The 19,395-nt window shown below is 33.4% G+C and overlaps 1 protein-coding gene across 1 annotated transcript in view; it reads left to right on the plus strand.

Moving 5' to 3' along the window:
- The window catches only part of TMX4 (thioredoxin related transmembrane protein 4), a 106,037-nt gene that overhangs the window by 70,956 nt on the left and 15,686 nt on the right, over positions 1 to 19,395 (plus strand). The window contains exon 6 of the mRNA XM_051975945.1: positions 10,902 to 11,003. Within this exon, the coding sequence (XP_051831905.1) occupies positions 10,902 to 11,003 (102 nt within the window). The remainder of the gene's footprint in view (positions 1 to 10,901; positions 11,004 to 19,395) is intronic.

Below are 19,395 nucleotides of genomic sequence, written 5' to 3' on the forward strand. Positions count from 1 at the left end.
GAGTCTTCAGCTTCAAAGAGATCAGCTTGTTTCTTATTGGGTTGAAACCTTTTTAGAATCCTGAAAATTCTAGCTTTAGAGTCTGCCTGCCTGACAATATAGAACTTGGAAAACATCTCAGCCACAGTAACACTTGTGTGATACAATGAATAGACAGGGCTGAGCCTGGAGGCAGGAAGATTTGATTACACATTTACTAACTGTGTGACCCTGGGCAAGTTATTTAAGCTCCCTATTCCTGTTTCCCCAGATATGAAATGAGAGTAATAATAGCATTTACCTTGAAAAGTTGTTGTGAGGATCAAATGAGATAGTATGTGTCGAGTGCTTTTCAAGTCTTGATATGCTATAGAAATGTTACTATTATTATTTCAAACATAGTCTCAAACACTTAATCCTGTTTATTTCAGTGTCCTTATTTGTGATTAGACCTCTTGATACAACTTGAGAACTTGATACAACCAAAATGCTGACAGATTCTATCAGCCTTCTCTCCCTATCCTTTTTTTCAAACCAGTGGTCAACTTGCCATAGATCATAATTTTCTTATTTGGATTATATCATAGGAAAAAAAAAATCCCTAGACTACAGGAAATAGGAGACCTGAATCCTAGTGCCTATACTGTCACCAGCTAGCATGGACAAGATATTTAACCTATTTGGGTCTGAGTTTCCTCATTTGTAAAACAGGTTGTACTGGATATTTCTTAAGAGTTTTTTCATTTCTGCAATGCTGCTTTTCTGTCTGAAATCTTCCATATTCTTATCCATACGTATCACAAAATTTAAAAAGAATCTGTATTTACATCAATGTAAGAAAAATCTAAGGTGGAACTTCTTTCACTAACGTACAGAAACTACCCATGATTATCCACTAAATCCTAGAAAGTTGCTTGAGGCTCTTAGAAGTTATGGTCACATATGCAGAAGTAGAATTGGAGCCAAAGTTTTCCTTCTTCTAAGTTTAATGTTCTTCCATGATGACTACTTCCACATGCGTACTTATGTTTAATATTAATTAATTTATGTGTCTATTGCTACAGATATTTTCCTTTTATATAAATAGAGACTGAATCGTCAGGAAATTATTTGTCCAGAATTATTTGTCTTGAATTTTTATTCTGTCCTACTTATGTAGTGACTTACCCTTTTATTTTCTCCCTATTACTCCCTCGTCTTTCCTAGGTATTCTATAGGTTTACAGGTAGACATTTTCTTTTGTTAGATACTTATTAAAACATTTGTTATCTTTTTCTGTTAGACAATGTGGAGTGTTTTCTCTTAAAGATTTTTTTTTTTTAAATTAAAGATAGAGCTGGAGTTGGCTAGCAGTTGGGAAACATCTGCTTTGTTGACCCAGATTGATATTTTTTTAAGAGAATAATTGCATTATGTTGTGGATATGTATATTCTTGATGACTTAGTAGAGTTACTCTCTCACTTTTAGCTTTACAGATGTATCATATCCATGGAAAAAACATGTTTTATGGTTACTAAATTCCTTTTTGACCAAAACAAAGGAAGATTTGCTGCCTTAAAATTTTTTCATAGTAAAAATTAAAGTTCTTATTTGTATAGGTTATAGAAAATTACATCATCAAAGTGTGTGTGTGTTTGTGTGTATTTAATGGGGTGCCCAAATTTCCACTTTTATCCTACATTATAAACCATAATACGAGGAGACCAGGTCATAAGAAACCTTATCTCATCACTAGGCTGCAAAGTTTCAAAGGTTAGAAGGTATATATCCATATGACTGGAATTGTCGTGTGGCTTCAGAACCTCTTATGTACCATTTTTTGGTCAATGGGTAAAGATTACAGGAATGAAAAATAGGTAGACCTATAATCACAATACAGATTTTTTTTTTCCACTGTTGATTTATATTCCAAGAAATTCATAAATACATTGAGTGTCATTGGGACTTCCATTCTGTTTTTGATAGGAACAAGGGCAATAATTCAGGTTGAATTGCCCCATAAGTCCACAAAGTACAGCAGAATCCCAGGGGAAGCTTTAAAACCAGCACTTCTCTAAAAATAAATGGTACCCTGTAGATTATCTAGTCTAGCCTTATTAGTGTACAGCTATGGATCCATTGGCTCACACTGAGAAATTTTTATTATTTTGATTAAAGTTTCTACTTTTAAGAGTTTCTACTCTTGGAAAAACTGTGAAGTAGAATTAGATTCTTCCAGACCTGATGGAGTTTGAACTCATTGTGATTACTGAGTTTGTAAGGATGCAGGGCAGGTACTACAATCCCATTTTCTGCTTCCCTGATATCTCTCTTCCTCCCTTCCTAGTGCCTTACCTCTAATATGACTACTCTACATATTTTAAATGTCCATAGTTGTTTGTATATTGTCTCCTTCATTAGAATGAGTTACTAGAGGGAAGGGAGCATGTTTTTATTTTTTCTTCATATTTCCTATTACTTAGGATCACTTAAATACTTGTTGACCCTGTTGATTACTTGCTTTTGTGGAAAGAGTATTGAACTTAGAACCAGAAGACCTGGAATTGAATCCCAGATTTTATTCTGGCTGTGTAACCTTAGATAAGTCATCTAAATTCTTTGTTCCCTCAATACCATCTCTGTAAAATATAGATAATATTATTTGGTCTATTTTTATGGGAAGGTTGTTGTGAAGTCTGTTAATTGCTGTATAAATATCAATTACTAATGCTAATGTGTTGCATTTTAAGAACTGAGCCCTTTGATCTCAGAGACGAGATGAATGAGGCAGGAGACTCATAGAGTGTGAAAAGAGCTTCACTTTATTATGCCATATAGCCTTGTTGATATACATTTTTGCAAGAGTGATCAGCATGTGAACAGTCGACAATCCCCAATCACCATTCAGAGAAGCAGCTGTGGGCTTTGCGTATGCATGGTATCTGCCAATGGGAGGAGAGCCAATCCAGCAATTCAGCAGCTCACTTACAAGAGAGGCCTTGTCAAGGCATCCCTGCTCATGAGTAACTAGCTGCGACCCTCGGCTTACACCCGTTCCCACGATCAAAATCAATGCTCTTGCTCAACAAGGACAATTCTGTAATGTGGCAAAAAACTTATTGTGCACCAAAGATCGAGGTAGCCTCAGTTCTCCCTCTTGGCGGGATCTATACCCTTGCACTAATGTTCTTTAAATGTGAATTACTCTTGGTTATATATGATATGTTGAGTTTATACAATTATTAAGTGCTTATTATGTGTCAGACCCTGGCTATGTATGGAGGGGAATACAAAGAAAGGCAAAAACATGGTCCTTATCTTCAGAGCTCCCTTTCTAATGGGGAAGACAAAATGTAAACAACTATATTCGTATAAGATATATATGGGAGGCGATCTTAGAAGAAAGGCCTTAATAAGCTAGGAATTGGGTTTGAACTGAATCTGAAAGGAAGTAGAGAAGCCATTATAATAGGTGGTGCAGTGGAGAGAGCACTGGACCAGGAGTTAGGAAGACCCTACTTTAGATCTGGCATCTTTTTGTGTTTCAAATAGAGTTCTAATACCCAAACCAGGAAGGAATAAAGCAATGAATCAGAATTTTAGAATCATATTATAAATTAAAATTGATACCAACATTTAAAAGAAAATCTTAATTTAAAAAAGACTATAATAATACATGCAAAAATGATGCAAAGAAGTTGAATTTATAATATGAATACAAGGATAGTTTCATCTGTAAAATGGCAATAATATTACCACTTACCTCTCAAGCATTGTTGGAAAGACTAAGAAAATAATGATTGAAAGCTCTTAGCACAGTACCTGAGACAAACTAACCACGATATAAATGTTAGCTGATATCATTAGAGCAGAAGTGGACATTGCATCATGGGGGACAGCCACTAATGCAGCGTGGATATGTAGAATGGAGTGTTTTTTGCAGGGAACAGCAAGAAAATCCATTTCATTACATCATAGCATAGTTAGAGAGGAGTAAATTGTAAATAAAGTGAAAAGGTATGAAGGAGTCATAATGTATATGTCTTTAAAAGCAAAATAGGATTTTCTATTTGATCCCGGAGGTAGAGATATTATGGAATCACTGGAGTTTATTGAACTTAACTTTGAAATAAGAAAAAGATTCATTTAAATTGATCTCACTTTGATTCATTTCTATCAAATTAAAATAATGGAATACTCAAAAAGGTTGGAGAGAGTAGGCAAGATAAAGGATGGGAAAGGAAAGACTTCCTAAGGCAAATGTTGTAGAATGTCCATTGACATGGAGTCAGAGAATTCTGGGTTTAAATCCAGCTTTTGATATTTACTAGCTGTTTGACCCTATGCAAATCATTTACCATTTTTTAACGTTAGTTTTCTCATTCATAAAGTAGAGAAAATAGTATCTGAAATATGTTTTTCACAAGTTTTTGTGGGTATTCTTGTTTTACATCTGATCTTACTTGAAAGGCTTCTAGCCTATTCCCATTGCAAATGATGCTTGTTGATGGTTTTGCATAAATGCTTTTTATCAATTTACAGAAAAATTCATTATGTAAACCTTCAGCTAAGTAGATCCTATGAAGGAGGATACCATCTTCATCCAGAGAAAGAACTAAAAAATACAAATATATGTAGAATGATTATATGTGTGTGTGTGTATGTATGTGTATGTGTGTATCTATCTATCTATATATTTATTTGTTTTATTTTTTTTCTAATAGTCATTTCTTAGATAGGGAGGGGAGGATGAAAATTAAAAAAAGAAAATTACAAAATAACTTTCATGTATATTTAAAAGGAGTAGCATATTGTAAATATGCACTCATCTTTTTTTCCCCTATTATGTTATAGAAATGTTTGTTTTAGTTCTTAAGTTCAGAATAAAATCAATACAGTTAAGAAAAAAAGAAAATGTACAGCATTCATTTATGATAAAAATCTTAAAGTGATTAAGTATAGGAGAGCCATTTTAATATGTTTTTTGAAAGCCATACTAACAGCATTTGAAGTAAGGAAACACTAGAAGCTCTCCAATTAAATACAATGATAAAGTAAAGACAATATGACTTGATATTATTCAAGAAATACTAGTGATAACAGTAAATAAAAAGAAACAAATTAAGGGCATAGACATTGTCAAAGAAATAAAATTATGCATATTTGCAGACCACAAAATGATTTATTTAGAAAATTCCAGAAAATCAACAAAAGCAATATATAATTTAATGGAGGCAATGATCCAAGTCAATATGATTAAAATAATAATTCTAATTAAAATAATTATCTGACATAAGTAAATTACACACCAGTTCAAATACCAAGGAAGTACTTTTTAGAGTTAGACACATTAATAATAACATTAATTTAGAGAAACAAAAGGTCCAGATTCTCAAAGGACATAATAAAAGCAAGTAGAAATTATGGGGTAAAGGGCAAAGGAGAAAATAAAAGCATTTCTAGACGTGAAACTTTGTATTTAAATAGTAATCATCAAAACTTTGGTATTGACTAAAAAGTAGAAATGTGTATAAGTGGAACAAACTAATGAAGAATCTAAAATAAATGACTTACAGATTAGGGACTCCCCAGAAAAGGAGTAAAAATACACTCAGTGTACAATATGAATCAACAACATAAGAAAAGCCAAAATTAAGACTCACAAAGTTTCATGAACCAAACAGGATTCACAAACTTTCACATATAACTGCCATTAAAATTTGTTGGGAGGTTGGTATTTGATCTCAACAGAATATAAAGCTTTATGCAAACTACTGATTAAACATTTACTTTTTACATTGGCCCTGTATTACCCAAATAATTCATGCTTTGTATTTGCTAGCACATCAGCCAGGCTTTCAGTAATCCTTTTATTGTCTTCATATGCAAAGCAGAAGAATTCTTCTGTTGTTTCACAGAAGGAAACACACACACACACACACACACACACACACACACACACACACACAAAATAAAAATGGTCAGTAAGATCCCAGGCAAAGTTGTTGTTGTTAAAAGTCCATAGCTCTTTTGTGGGGGTAAAAAAGAAAGTAAAGGCCACTAACTCTCTTTCATATCCTTTCTCTACATGGGAGAATCAAAGCAAAGATTACATTATTTCCTGCAAATACTATCCCAAGTATTTAACATTCCTTTTAGCTCTTGGCCATCATATGGCTGGAAGCAGGCCCTAAAACAATTGACCATACTTCATTGTGGGAGATGGGTGGAAATATGACCCTACGAACTATAAAGGGCCATTTTCCAATGGGTAAGCTGTTGGAGGTTGTAAACAAATCGTTCTTGTGGGCAGAACCAAGAGAATATTATATACAGCAACAACAAGAGCATCTATCAACTATGATAGACTTAGTTCTTTTCAACAATGAGGTGATTCAAAGCAATTATAATAGACTTGTGAGGGAAACAGCCATCCACATCCAGAAACAGAACTATGAAGACTGAATATGGATCAAAGCTATATTTTGACCTTTTTTGTTTGCTTGTTTTTGTTTTCCTGTCCCATATATTTTTCTCTTTTGATTGATTTTTCTTGCGCAGCATGACAAATGTAGGATTATGTTTAGAATTGCACGTTTAACCTATGTTGGCTTGCTTCCTGTCTAGGGGAGGGAAATCTAGAGAGAAGGAAGGGAAAAAATTTTGGAAGACAAGGTTTTGTAAAGTGACTATTGAAAACTGTCTTTGCATGTATTTGGAAAAATAAAAAGATATAAATACAGCAGCAAATAAATGTCAACTATATTCAAAAGGCAAAAATCCTCCCCAAACCAAATAGTTCTTAAATTGATAACTGTTAACAAATATTTTAACGTTTGCTTCAGTTCTCTTATAAGATCAATGAAAGTCAAAATAACTATGAAATTTCATCTTACACCTAGCAAGTTGGCAAATATATTAAAAAAGCAATAGTAAGCAAGCAAAGGGTTTGATGAGAAGATAGATACACCACTGTTGATGTATGAATCTGTGAATTGGTCCAACTATTCTAGAAAGGAATTTGATGACATGCCTTTGTTACTAATGGCTAAAATGTCCATTTTCATTCATACCAAAATATTATTTATAGTAAACAAAAAAATGAAATAAAACAGGTGCCCATTGTTTGAAGGTGATGAAACAAATTGTATGAGTTTGAATATGCATATAAATATAATGAAACTTTGCTGCACTTCAAGAAATAATGAATATGAAGAATTAAGAAACTGTGAGAAGACTTAATTGAACTGATGCAAAATGAAGTAAGCAGAACTGAGAAATCAAAACAATAATGATTACTACAGTATTACATTGGAAATGTTCAAGCATGCAAGCATTTATTAGGTATTTACTCTATAAAAAGAACAATAAAATGAAACTGAAGGCTGTGGAAAAAAAAATGAGACAGGAAATGAAGTGCTTTACAAATTGTAAAAGTTCTATATGCATATATCAGCATTTGTTTTCATTTGTTAACTACCAAAAAATAAATATCAGGTCTATTTCATTGTAATGTTGATCATCTCTTTTTAAGTCTATAATTAGTGTTTGTAAATTAAATTATAGTTTAACTCATAGAGGCCTTGAGATAAATACAGTAAAATCGGGTTGCCTTTGTTTTTAAAGAATATGCAACATATTAATCTTTTTGTCATTCTCCCAAAAATTTTGTCAAAGGAATTTTGGCAGTTGTTCTTAGCTTTATCAAAGCCAAACATCACTCTTGACATAATAGTTATTTGTATGTTTTGTTAAATATGCTTTTTTGATTTTTCCAAATACCTAAATTATACAAATGAATAGGAAAAAAATTGTTTATTTGGTTAATTTGATTAACCTGAAAAAAGGGAGTTAGAAATGAGATACTTGCTGAAATTTGAAAACAACAGCAGTTATTGCCAAAAGCAAAGAAGCAAATGATTGCAAACTAAGATAGCTAAACATGTAAGGAAAGGTTGCCATCTTGTGGACTTCTAGGGTAATCCAATTGAATTGGTATGAAAAACTACAAGTAAACTTGAAATTATGCACTTTAGTCTGTTGCTAAATAAAAAAGTGATTGAGACACAATGAGACCCAGAGAAACATGGGGTCAGAAACATTTTTGGGGACTTTTTATATGAAAAAATATAGAGTCCTCTTACACTTTGAATTCTTTGAAAGTAATGATTTCTTTCTTACCTTTCTTTGTATCAGTAGCATTTAGCACAGTGCCTGTCATATATTAGAAACTTAATAAATACTATAATTCCAATCAGCCTCAATTTCTAGAAGTGTATGCGCACATGTGTGTACTGCTTTATGTGCTTTAAAACATGAGTACTAAGCACTCAGAAATCTCTTTTAATTAATCTGACACCATTATAAAATTTTGAGTAAATAAAAGGGGTGGGATCAATGATAATCTACAATTTTATGCAGAGGAATTTTTATTGGTTAGGAAAAGGACCTCTTAATTATTAGAGATTGGAGTAAAAGGGGAGAAAATGGAGAATAAATTAAGAGTTTGAAGATAAAGAGATGGGAAGAAGATGGAACTCATGGCCAATGACCTGCCATTGAAGAAATGACTTTTCTTAGTTAAGTATGAGGGTAGATTATTAAAAGAGTAGTACAGAGAGGGGAATTTGGAGGGCAGAACAATTTGGAACACCTCTTATGGGAAGTGAAACAGGGAACTGATTAGAGAGAAATAAATGCTTCAGCAAGACCTCAGTAGTTCATATAAATTTGCACTACATTCAATCTGCTTGGTTGAATAATTTCTTCTAGCTAGCAGCATAAGAGTGTTGAAAGATGATGATGGGAGTAATCTAGTATTGAGATTTGATAAAGCAAGAGAAACAGTAAAACAGAAGGACAAGAGATTCAAGAATAGTAGGCAGTGTGGAATTGAACCGTTTAACTATAGCATCAAAATTAAGGAGAAAGGGAAATTAAATAGAACAGAAGGTACAGCCTGAGAAAGTTCTGAGGATTGGATAGATGAGAAGTTAACAGAAAAAGTAAAAGGCAGTTTCCACATGGCACTTTAGAATTCCCCTCCAAGAGAGCCTCTTTCACATAGGGTTAGAAATGGAGGGCTTTGTCATTGTTGTGGAGATTTACCTCAGACAAGAAGTAGCCCCAGAGCAGTTCCAGGGCCACAAAGGGCTCCAGACCTATTCAGTGCTATTTAAACTTGAGGCCTACTCTTCAAGATTCAGTGATGAAGAGACTAGGGAGAAACAGGTACTAGTGTTGAGATATCAGGTGTGTGTTCTGGTGTTGCCCCTGAAAGAATTCAGGCTTACACAGCTTCCAACCCAAGCAAAGAAATTTTAATGAGATTTATGTACTCAGAGGGTGGGCCAAGCTCCTTGAGGGAATCAACAGCCCAGAGAAAGAAAAGAAGGATTTTTAGAAATAGTGCTAATTACATCACAAGATATGTAAATTTTGAGGTTATAGGAGGAGTTAACTAACATGGGAAGGTCCTAAAACTTTGGTGGAACTGCACATCTGGTTACTCAGAATGCATATAGAAAAGCCCATTTGGGGGTATTAATTTGAGGTGATTCTGTCATAACTAGCATGGGTTCACCCTAGGACAGCAGAAAAAGGGAACTATGCAGGCTCCATGTTTGTGTGGGGAAGATTTATTGAGGTTTGCAATCCAATGTCCTGGTCAGTAGTTGGTGCTAATTTCTTATTGGCTAATTTCTATGTTATGTTTTGTGATAACCCTCATGGGTTAACCTGGTGATGTGGTTGTAGAGTATACTGGCCTGCTCATTGTTCTAGTGAGACCCATGATTAATGATTTCTCTGGAGTTAAGGAGTTGGGGCTAAGTTTGGGCTGGGGTGGGACTGGGGCAACAATCAGAGTTCTGTCAGTAGGACTGGATCATTATTAGTAGCACCCCATCATTACTTAGCCCCACATGCCTGGGTGCTTATAATAATAAGTATGGAGTATTATTATAGAGATTCAAGGAAGAATACCAACAGAGTCCTGACTAGTAAGTTTTAATGAGAGGAGAAAGGGCCTCTAATACTCCAGCTAGCTGGAGTATCTCTTTTCATTAAACAGTGGCAATTCTACCTTTGTTCCTGGTTTACTGATCACAAAAGGTTGTGATTTTCTTTTAGTTAGTCAAAAAATGAGCAGTAGATTTCAGAATAAAGGTTAACTGCAGAGAGGATAGGGGGGAGAGTGGGGGTGGAAGAGATCTTACAACTCAGTCCCTGATTGGCCCAGAACTGTAGCATTCTCTACCATTCAAGGGACAAAGGTTACAAATGTTAGCTTTTCCATGAGGGCAGATGCCAGATGCAGTCATATATTCATGCTGCCTTTTTGCACATATATTATTAGTACCAAGTTATGACTAAAAACTTAACACTAATAATTTTCACTTGGGAAGAACTGATGGAAATTTAAAAAAATGTTTTTAATTCTATTTTGAAATATAGTAAAAATTCAGAATCACAACAAATAGAAAATTGGTCAGGCCTATATGTCTTTCTGTAAATGTTGGGCAAGTAGACAGAAAGAATCTCAGATTACAAATATCTGGCATTTATAGATGCTGTGTTTCTTTGGAGCATTTCAGTAGAACAAGATAAAACCTAGAACAGAACTTCACAAAGGAAATATGAAAGAATTCCAGTGTGATGGATGAATGGACCAAGGAATACTATGAATTCCTTCACAAATCAGGCTATTGACTTCAGGCAGCTTTTAAGTTTCATTATATTTAAATGTATTCCTTTATCCATGATTTGTAATTTTATAAAAAAATAGGATTGTTAGGGAGAATCATTCTGGTGCTGAAATATATTGATGATTGATTATAATTCACATAAAAAAGTTCATAGATTTGAGTGAATATGGAATAGAGATAATCATACTCTTGTCTTCAGTGAAAATTAATTTATTCTTTTTTTCTTTCCACTTCAGCAACTTCACAACTATTTCACAGGGACTCTTGGAATTCCAGTTTGGGGTTCATATTTCATCTTTGTTGTAGCCACACTGATGATTGGCCTTATCCTTGGTCTGGTAAGAGACTATTTTTTTCTCATTTTCCCCACTTTACTATAGGGGTTCTTAACTGGGGAATCAGCAAACCCCTTTCAGTTCCTGTATATATTTGGGGGCATTAATTTGAGGTGATTCAGTCCCTGTATATATTTAATGAGGACTTTGAACTTGGGTGGGAAAAAATTACATGTATATTTCCATTATTATCATATTATATATTATATTTTTATATATAATTGGCATTTAACAATATAATATATACATTATGTATATAATACATAATATGTATTATAATTCCATTATTTCCATTAATATATCTGCAATTTAGCATTTCCTTTAATTTCTTAAAAGCAGACACTATTTTGAGAAATCCATTGACTTCACCAGACTATCAGGGTTGTCAATGACTCAGAAAAGTTAAGAACCGCTTCTTTAAAGCAAATGGTTAATTTTCTGTGCAATTTTTCTTAAGTATTTTTTAATATAACTTGGGATTTCTTGTTAGGTTTTCTTATAAGATACCACTCATTTTTAACTGTTCCTAGTAATACAGAATAATTAAACTGTTCTTCCATCAAAAAACTCTTATTAGCTATTTTTTCAACTACCTCTTTCATTAACAGTCTCTAGAATAAATTGTCTGGAAAACCATCTGCTTTTTCTGATTCTCTGATGAAGGTGCATATTGTCCCAGAAATGGCCAAATGACAACAGCTGAAAAAAGAAAAGGGACTGGTTAGCAGTCAAATTGTAGGATCATTCCATTGACAAATGTGTCAGCTGTTTATGCAAATATCATTCATCTGGTTAGAGCACTGTGCTAATGAGAACATTGTGTGGATTTGGCATCTAAACTCATTGTCATAGATCAGAGGAGCTAAAGCTAGAAATAATTTTTAGAGGGCAGCCAATCCAACTCATACCCAAAAAAGCATCCTACAACAACATACTTGAGAAAGTTCATTCAGGCTTTGCTATAATAATTATGACATATGATATGTATTGTATAATATAATAACAATACAATCACCTATCATAATTGTTATGATTATTTCTCAAGGCAGCTTCTTCCACTTTTGGGTAGTTGTAAATGTTAGGAAGTTTTCCCTAAATACAAGCCTAAATTTTTCCCTTTCAGCTTCTACCCATTGTTCCTAGTACTCAGTATGGGCCATTAAATTTTACTCAGTTTTATGACCAAAGATTATCCTCTTTATCCTGGTTATTTGTCTCTTAACTGTACATACATTGTTCAAAAGGGGAGCAATTCCAAAACTTCTGTTACTTGAAAAAGCAAGCAACTCTCCATTTTCCAATTGCTGTTTGTTTGGTTTAGCTTCCAGGAACAATAATTCTCCCCATTCCACCGCCACAGCTTGAGAATGGTCTATGCTTACCCTTTTTCAGAGGCCCTTTCTATATTTGATTTCCCTCTGTTAGATTTCAAGCTTCTTGAAGTCTTGTCTTTCTTTTTCTTATTTGAATTCCTAGTACTCAGAATTATGCTTGGCACCTTATAGGTATTTCATAGATGTTTATTGAGTGTTGACAAACAACAATTTTCAGCATATGCCCTATTGATGATGGTTCAAAAGTATCTTTTTATTATAAAAGAATTACAAGTGTATGTAAAATTTTTCTATCTGTATGTGTTTTCAGGAAAAGTTTAAATAGCAAATATGCTAATATAACTGCTTATGAATGCAGCAAAAAATTCTATTAGTTAATTACAGGTACATTTAGCTAATTTTGTCTAAAGAATAGTCATTAAAACACTCCTCTTTACTTAGGCAATTGCAAGTTGTCTATTGTGCTTTCAACTCCTGCTTAATTCTGTGGGATTTCACAAATTATAAAAAAAGTTGTATACTATTTGCAGAATTTCTGATTACAATATAATGAAAAGATCTGATGACTTAGTGATGGAGAAAAAAGAAAAAAATATTTCTCATCACAAAATTTTTAGAGTTAGAAGAGATGTGAGGCACACCTCTCAGACTGACTAAGGTGATGGGAAAAGATAATGACGAATGTTGGAAGAGATGTGGGGAAAATGGGACACTGACACATTGTTGGTGAAATTGTGAACAAATCCAACCATTCTGGAGAGCAATTTGGAACTATGCTCAAAAAGTTATCAAACTGTGCAGATCCTTTGATCCAGCAGTGTTTCTTTATTTCTTTTTTTTTTTTTTTAATATATATATTTTTTTTATTGACAGAACCCATGCCTGGGTAATTTTTTTTTACAACATTATCCCTTGTACTCACTTCTGTTCCGACTTTTCCCCTCCTTCTCTTCACCCCCTCCCCCAGATGGCAAGCAGTCCTATACATGTTGAATATATCACCATATATCCTAGATACAATTTATGTGTGCAGAACCGAATTCTCTTGTTGCACAGGAAGAATTGGATTCAGAAGGTAAAAAATAACCTGTCCCTCTTGTGGCTGCCAAATGTGATGGATAATTAATAATAAATTTATTAAGTATTTCTAGCAAATAAATAAATTGAGGTCAGTGGTTTGTCTCAGCCACCAAAGAAAACTTCAGGGGCCTCTGAATGCTTAAAAACCCTTGGAGAAGTGGACCATGACTCTTATTTGCTTTGATATTAAATAATTTTATTTTTATATTCAACACTTTTTGTTGTTGATGATCATTTAGGATATCTGGTTGTTTTTCTATATGTGTATGTGTTTTAACAAAAACCTTTGAAATATCCTTAAAACAAATCTAGGGACCCAGAGTATAATCCAAAGCCACACATAATTCAAGGGAACCAGATTATTTTAAGATAAACATACCCTTTTTAAAGCATTTTATTGTTTATCTTTTAAAGTTAGCTATTTTTATTTATATATATATATATATATATTTTTTTTTCTATTATATGGAACTCTTTTATTAGTTCTATTGCAGATTCTGGATTATTTTTTGTTGTTGTTGCTAATTAGCATGTATCCACTGTTAAATTCTAAAGGAAATTAACTAGTATACCTAAAAGAAATAAAATGGACTCTTTGTCTTTTTCTTTGTTTTATTTATTTTTGGTAAGTTTTCATAGGAATTTACTCCATTCTTGCAGGATCATGACTGAATTTGATGAAATTGTATTTCTTTGCTTATTAACTTGGGGAATTAATATAACTCAAGTGATCTAAAGATCAGGACATTATTAAATGTAAGTAAAATGAGTAATTTACTTGATGAAGCAAAGAAAATTATCCTCTTAGCATGAACTTTGTCTTTGATGGAATTTAATGAATGTTTATTGACTGACTGAAATTCACTTTTTCTGAGAGCGCATTCTTAAAAATTTAGGTAAGCCTTCCCCTAGGCTTCTATGTAGCTCTATCTGTACATATTGTTTCCCAATTAGAATGCAGACTCTTTGGAGGCAGAGATTGTTTTGCTTTTGTCTTTGTATCTCCAGCAGGTTCCACAGTGTTGGGCAATGGTAAGCACTTAGTTAATAAGTCTTTGTTGTTTTTTAAATAACCTTGTATTAAAAGTTCTATAGATATGGCCAGTTTCCCCTCCCCCCTTTATAATTTATAGAGTGCTTTGCACTCAGTTTTGCAAAGTATTTTATAAATATTATTTTATTGTATTCATATCACAACCTTGGAAAGTAGATAGTCTTAATCATACTCAATTGACAAATAAGGAAACCGAGGCAGACAGAAATTAAACAACTTTCCCAGGTTTATACAGTTATATCAAAGGTAGGCTTGAACTCAGGACTTCCCTGACTCCAAGTCCATTACTCTTTCCTCTGCCTCACCTATTTGCCTTAAAAAAAAAAAAAAAAAAGACAACTTATTTGTTGTCCAGAGTAAAAGCCATAGGACATTATATGCTTTGGAGAAAGTTATAAAAGGGGGGAAAAAATGTGATCCTCTTGTTTAATCAGCAATCAAATGTAATTGCAAAGAAATAATAAATATTTACTTAGCTCTTACTATGTAGAGTGTTGAATATTGTGGTAGATAAATAAGACAGTTTCTTCTTTCAGTTTATCAGGCAAAGAAGGAAATAAGATATTTCAAATTTAGGAAATAGACTGAATAAAACTATGAAAGAAAAAGAGCATAAGGCATGTTGGGGGATAGTCGTTCTGTTTGTTTAAAGTATAAAGATTGTGAAGGGATATACTAAATGATAAGCTAGAAGGTAAAGCAGTGCCAGTTTATGTAGCTCCTTGAAGGCCAAAGGGTTTAGTTTTTTTGTTTGTTTGTTTGTTTTTTTAACTTAGTAAGCACTAGGAAACAATATAATAAAATTGTTTTGATTACATTATGAAGGATAAATTGGAGGGAAAGGAGAAAAAAAAATCACCCTAATTTTACAAATCAAAAAAAAAAAAAAAAAGGGAAGCAAGCATTTATTAGGTATCTAACATGTGCCAGGTTCTGTACTGTGCTTACAAATATTAGCTCATTTAAGTCTCACAATACTCCTGCGATTATTATTATATTGTTATTATGTTATTATAATTCTCATTTTTGCAGTGGGAAAAAAAAAAAAAGGGTGAGACTCACTTGCCCAGTGTAATACAACTAGGAAGTACCTGAGGCTCAATTTGAATTTGGGTTTTTCCTAACTCTAGGCCAAGTATTCAATGCATTGTGCTACCTAATTGCCAGTAATGTGAGTTCAGGTGAATGATGAATTTATCGATGTTAATACTAAAATCAGAAGCAGCAGGTTTTGGGAAAAGATAGTAAACCTAGTTTAGGGCCTTTGGAGTTTAAAATTCCAGTGGGACATTCAGGAGAAGTTCTGTAAATAATTGAAATGTAGATCTGGAGCTTCAAAGAGAGATTGGAACTGACCGTGTAGATCTGGGTAGTAAGCTGCATGGTCATGGTAATAGAAACCACAGGCTGCCTACTATAGAGTCAGAGAACATAGGTTCAAACATTGTCTCTGTTACTTACCTCTGTATCTTTGAGCAAGTCACTTAGAGTTGTGTTTCCTCATCTATAAAAGGAGGGGGTTGGAGTTGATGGCCTCTAAGGTCCTTTCAGCAGTAAGTCTGTGATTCTGGCATTGTAGGAATGAATATGATTGTCAAGGGAACCTATAGGGAAGAGATTGCAAGTAAAGTCAACTCCATTTCATGAATTTCTTCTGAAACAATAAGCTAATTCTCCAATTCTGGAGAGGGAATCAGGTGATACAGTTGGATAGAGCACTAGACCTGCACTCAAGAAAGACCTGAGTTCAGATATGGGCTTAAACATGTATTTACTATCATCCTGGACAAAATCTCTTAATCTGTTCTGCCCCAGTTTCTTACATGCAAAATAGTATATACATTCCAGAATTATGTGGATAAAATGAAGTGGTTGTAACACATTTTACAAACCCTAAAGGGATGTATAAATGACATCTATTCTTCTCATTATCAAATAGCAGAAAAGGAATCAGTTGCTATGAGTTAACTAGGCATGAGAATCCCCAGGATGGGAATTGTGAGTGTTTAAAGGACAAAAATAATAACTAGTGAAAGATTAAAGTGGAGACCATGTGGCAACTATAGCCTTAATAGAACAGGCCAACTGGTGACAATAAGGGGAGGCCAAGGTTCATAAGAAAGTCAGTTGAAAAATTTACAGTGTGAGTAAATGAATAAGAAAGTTAATTTGAGAAGATTGAAGAGTTTCAAGAGAATATAGACCTCTAATTATTCTTCTTGTTTTCTGTTACACTTTTGAAATATTATGACATACAAATAGTATAATGCATATTAAATACTGTGCTTCAGTGCCTGTGATATGCCATATATATACATGCTTTAACTCTCTAAAGCTGGAATTGTGTGTTCAACAAGCATTGGTTGTTTCTGACTTGTCAGCTTTTGGGTTATAAAAACAGTTACAAAACTGTGAACCCTCATGGTTTTAGTGACCATTTTCATTCCCAATTTATCAGTCATTCCATAATGACATTTTTATTAGCTTCAGGAATTTTTATTGTAGAGGGAACTGAAGTCCTCTGGCTTCATAAAATTATAGCAGCAAGAGGGGCCTCAAGAATCAGCATAAGTCCTTAGTCTGATGAGAAAACCGAGCCCCAGAGAAATATTATGATTTGCCTATCATGCAAATAATATTTTCAGGCATATTTATTCTCTAAGTGATTTATGCTCATTCAGAAGTTAAATAAATAAGTTTGACAAATAAGTATTGAATTCCTGTCTACTTTGTGCAAGATCAGTGGTAGCATGGCATAATGAAGGAATTTTTTTGGAGTCACTGAAACCTGGGTTCACATATTACCTCAGAAACATATTACCATGGAGAAATCAGTTAGCCCCTCATTACTCAGCCAGTTTTCTAATAGGAGCCCTTTGACATTCTGGTAAACCCACTGGACTCCTCAGAATGTTTTTTAAATGCATAAAACAAAATACATGGAATTACAAAGGAAATGAATTCCATTAAAATACAGGTATCATCTTTTGGGAAATAAATCTAAACCATGAAAGGATATTATAATTATGTATAAATTTTGCATAGTTTTGTTCATCAATATTTTAGATATCCATTTTGATTGTTATTTTACCTTTGTTAATTTTATTCTTCTGTGTATGTGTTTTGCTCTCATTTAAATCCACTTAATGATAACAGAGTCAAACATCTGTGACAATGCCATCTGCTAGAACTAAATGGAACCGACATACCAGTGTGTTGAGATGTCCCCTACATAGTCACAGGAACATTGGTTTCCAGAGAGGGGAATCACACTTCAAAAAATTTGCTAATTTTCCTTAACACATATTTCTGAACTATTCACTTGTGTGCTTGGAAAGTTAAATAAATGTAGATTCTAATAGCCATTTAAGACTTTAATATATACATTTAATAGCATACAACATTATATAGGCTCCTAAATAAAACTCCCTTTCTTTCTTCTCTTTGTTTTGTAATATTCTGTAATGTTTAGTGCATACTTGATGCTTAGTAAATGCTTGGTTATTGGCTAAAATACTGGGAACATATTAATACAGAGAAACAAATTATGAATAGATTAGAAAAAGAATGCCACGTAGCCTGTATAGCTTTCCAATGAAAGGCATAAAGGTTAGCTACTGTGGAAGGTACAAAAATAAGTTTAAAAATACAAAGGATAGTCCTGGTTCTCAGAAAGCAATCTCAATGAGCTTATACTATATTAGAAGATACACATATAGGAATATACTACAAAATAAAATGAGGGAAAGCTTGCTAAATGGCAGGGAGGGATGGGCGAGAGCTCAGTGAAGGTTTCCTAAAGAAATTGGCACCTGATTGAACTTTGAAGGAAGACAGTGATTTTTTTTTAAAGGTCAGAGAACAAAGTTAGTTTATGACTTGAGATGAGTTGGAGTGGAAATTCCAAAAATTTTCGTTGAAGAAGAGAGCTTTTTGTTTGAGTGAATAAAGCCACAATTGTAGGAAAATGCAAGAAAGTACAGAGTATGGTGAACATAAGATGTATACGGGGGGAATTTAGGAAATGAAAATTGGTATCATACTGTAGAGGTTCTTAGATATCAAAGTAAGGAATTTGAACTTTGGCAAATGAGAACAATTGCAGATTTTTTTCTCCTCTTTTTTTATTTAAGCTTTTTATTTATTAAAAGCATAAGCAATTTTTTCAATATTGACCTTGCATAACCTTTAGTTCCAAATTTTCCCCTCCTTCCCTCCACCCCTTCCCCTAGCTGGCAGGTAGTCCAATATATGTTAAATATGTTGAAATAAACAGTAGATTTAATATATGTATACATATTTATATAGTTATTTTATTGCACAAGAAAAATCAGATCAAGAAGGAAGAAAAAGAAAAACTGAGAAAGAAAACAAAATACAAGCAAATAACAACAGAGAGAGTGAGAATTCTGTGTTGTCTTCTACACTTTGTTCCCATGATTTTCTCTCTGGGTGTAGATGGCTCTCTTCATCATTGCACAAGTGGAACTAGTTTGAATCATCTCAATGTTGAAGAGAGTCATGCACGTTGGAATTGATCATTGTATAGTCTTCTTTTTGACGGGTATAGAGATCTCCTGGTTCTGCTCATTTCACTTAGCATCAGTTTATGTAAGTCTCTCCAAGTTTCTCTTAAATCATTCTGCTGGTCGTTTCTTACAGAACAATAGTATTCCATAGTATTCATATACCACAACAATTGCAGATTTTTGAGAAGGTATAATGATCACATCAGAACTTTTAAGTGTTTACATAATCAAATGAAAACATTTTCATCAGAAAAAATACTGATGCCAGCATATTTAGATTTCCAGTCAACTGTTGTTCAGGTGCTATTGGGACATTCTGTTTTCTGTAATTAATTTCTTGGGAATACTACTCTCTGTTTTGAAAAAAAGAGGCAGTCTGATGCAATGAAAACATCTTG

The sequence above is a fragment of the Antechinus flavipes genome, chromosome 2 (genome assembly GCF_016432865.1).
Source record: "Antechinus flavipes isolate AdamAnt ecotype Samford, QLD, Australia chromosome 2, AdamAnt_v2, whole genome shotgun sequence".
In the NCBI taxonomy this organism is placed as follows: Eukaryota; Metazoa; Chordata; class Mammalia; order Dasyuromorphia; family Dasyuridae; genus Antechinus; species Antechinus flavipes.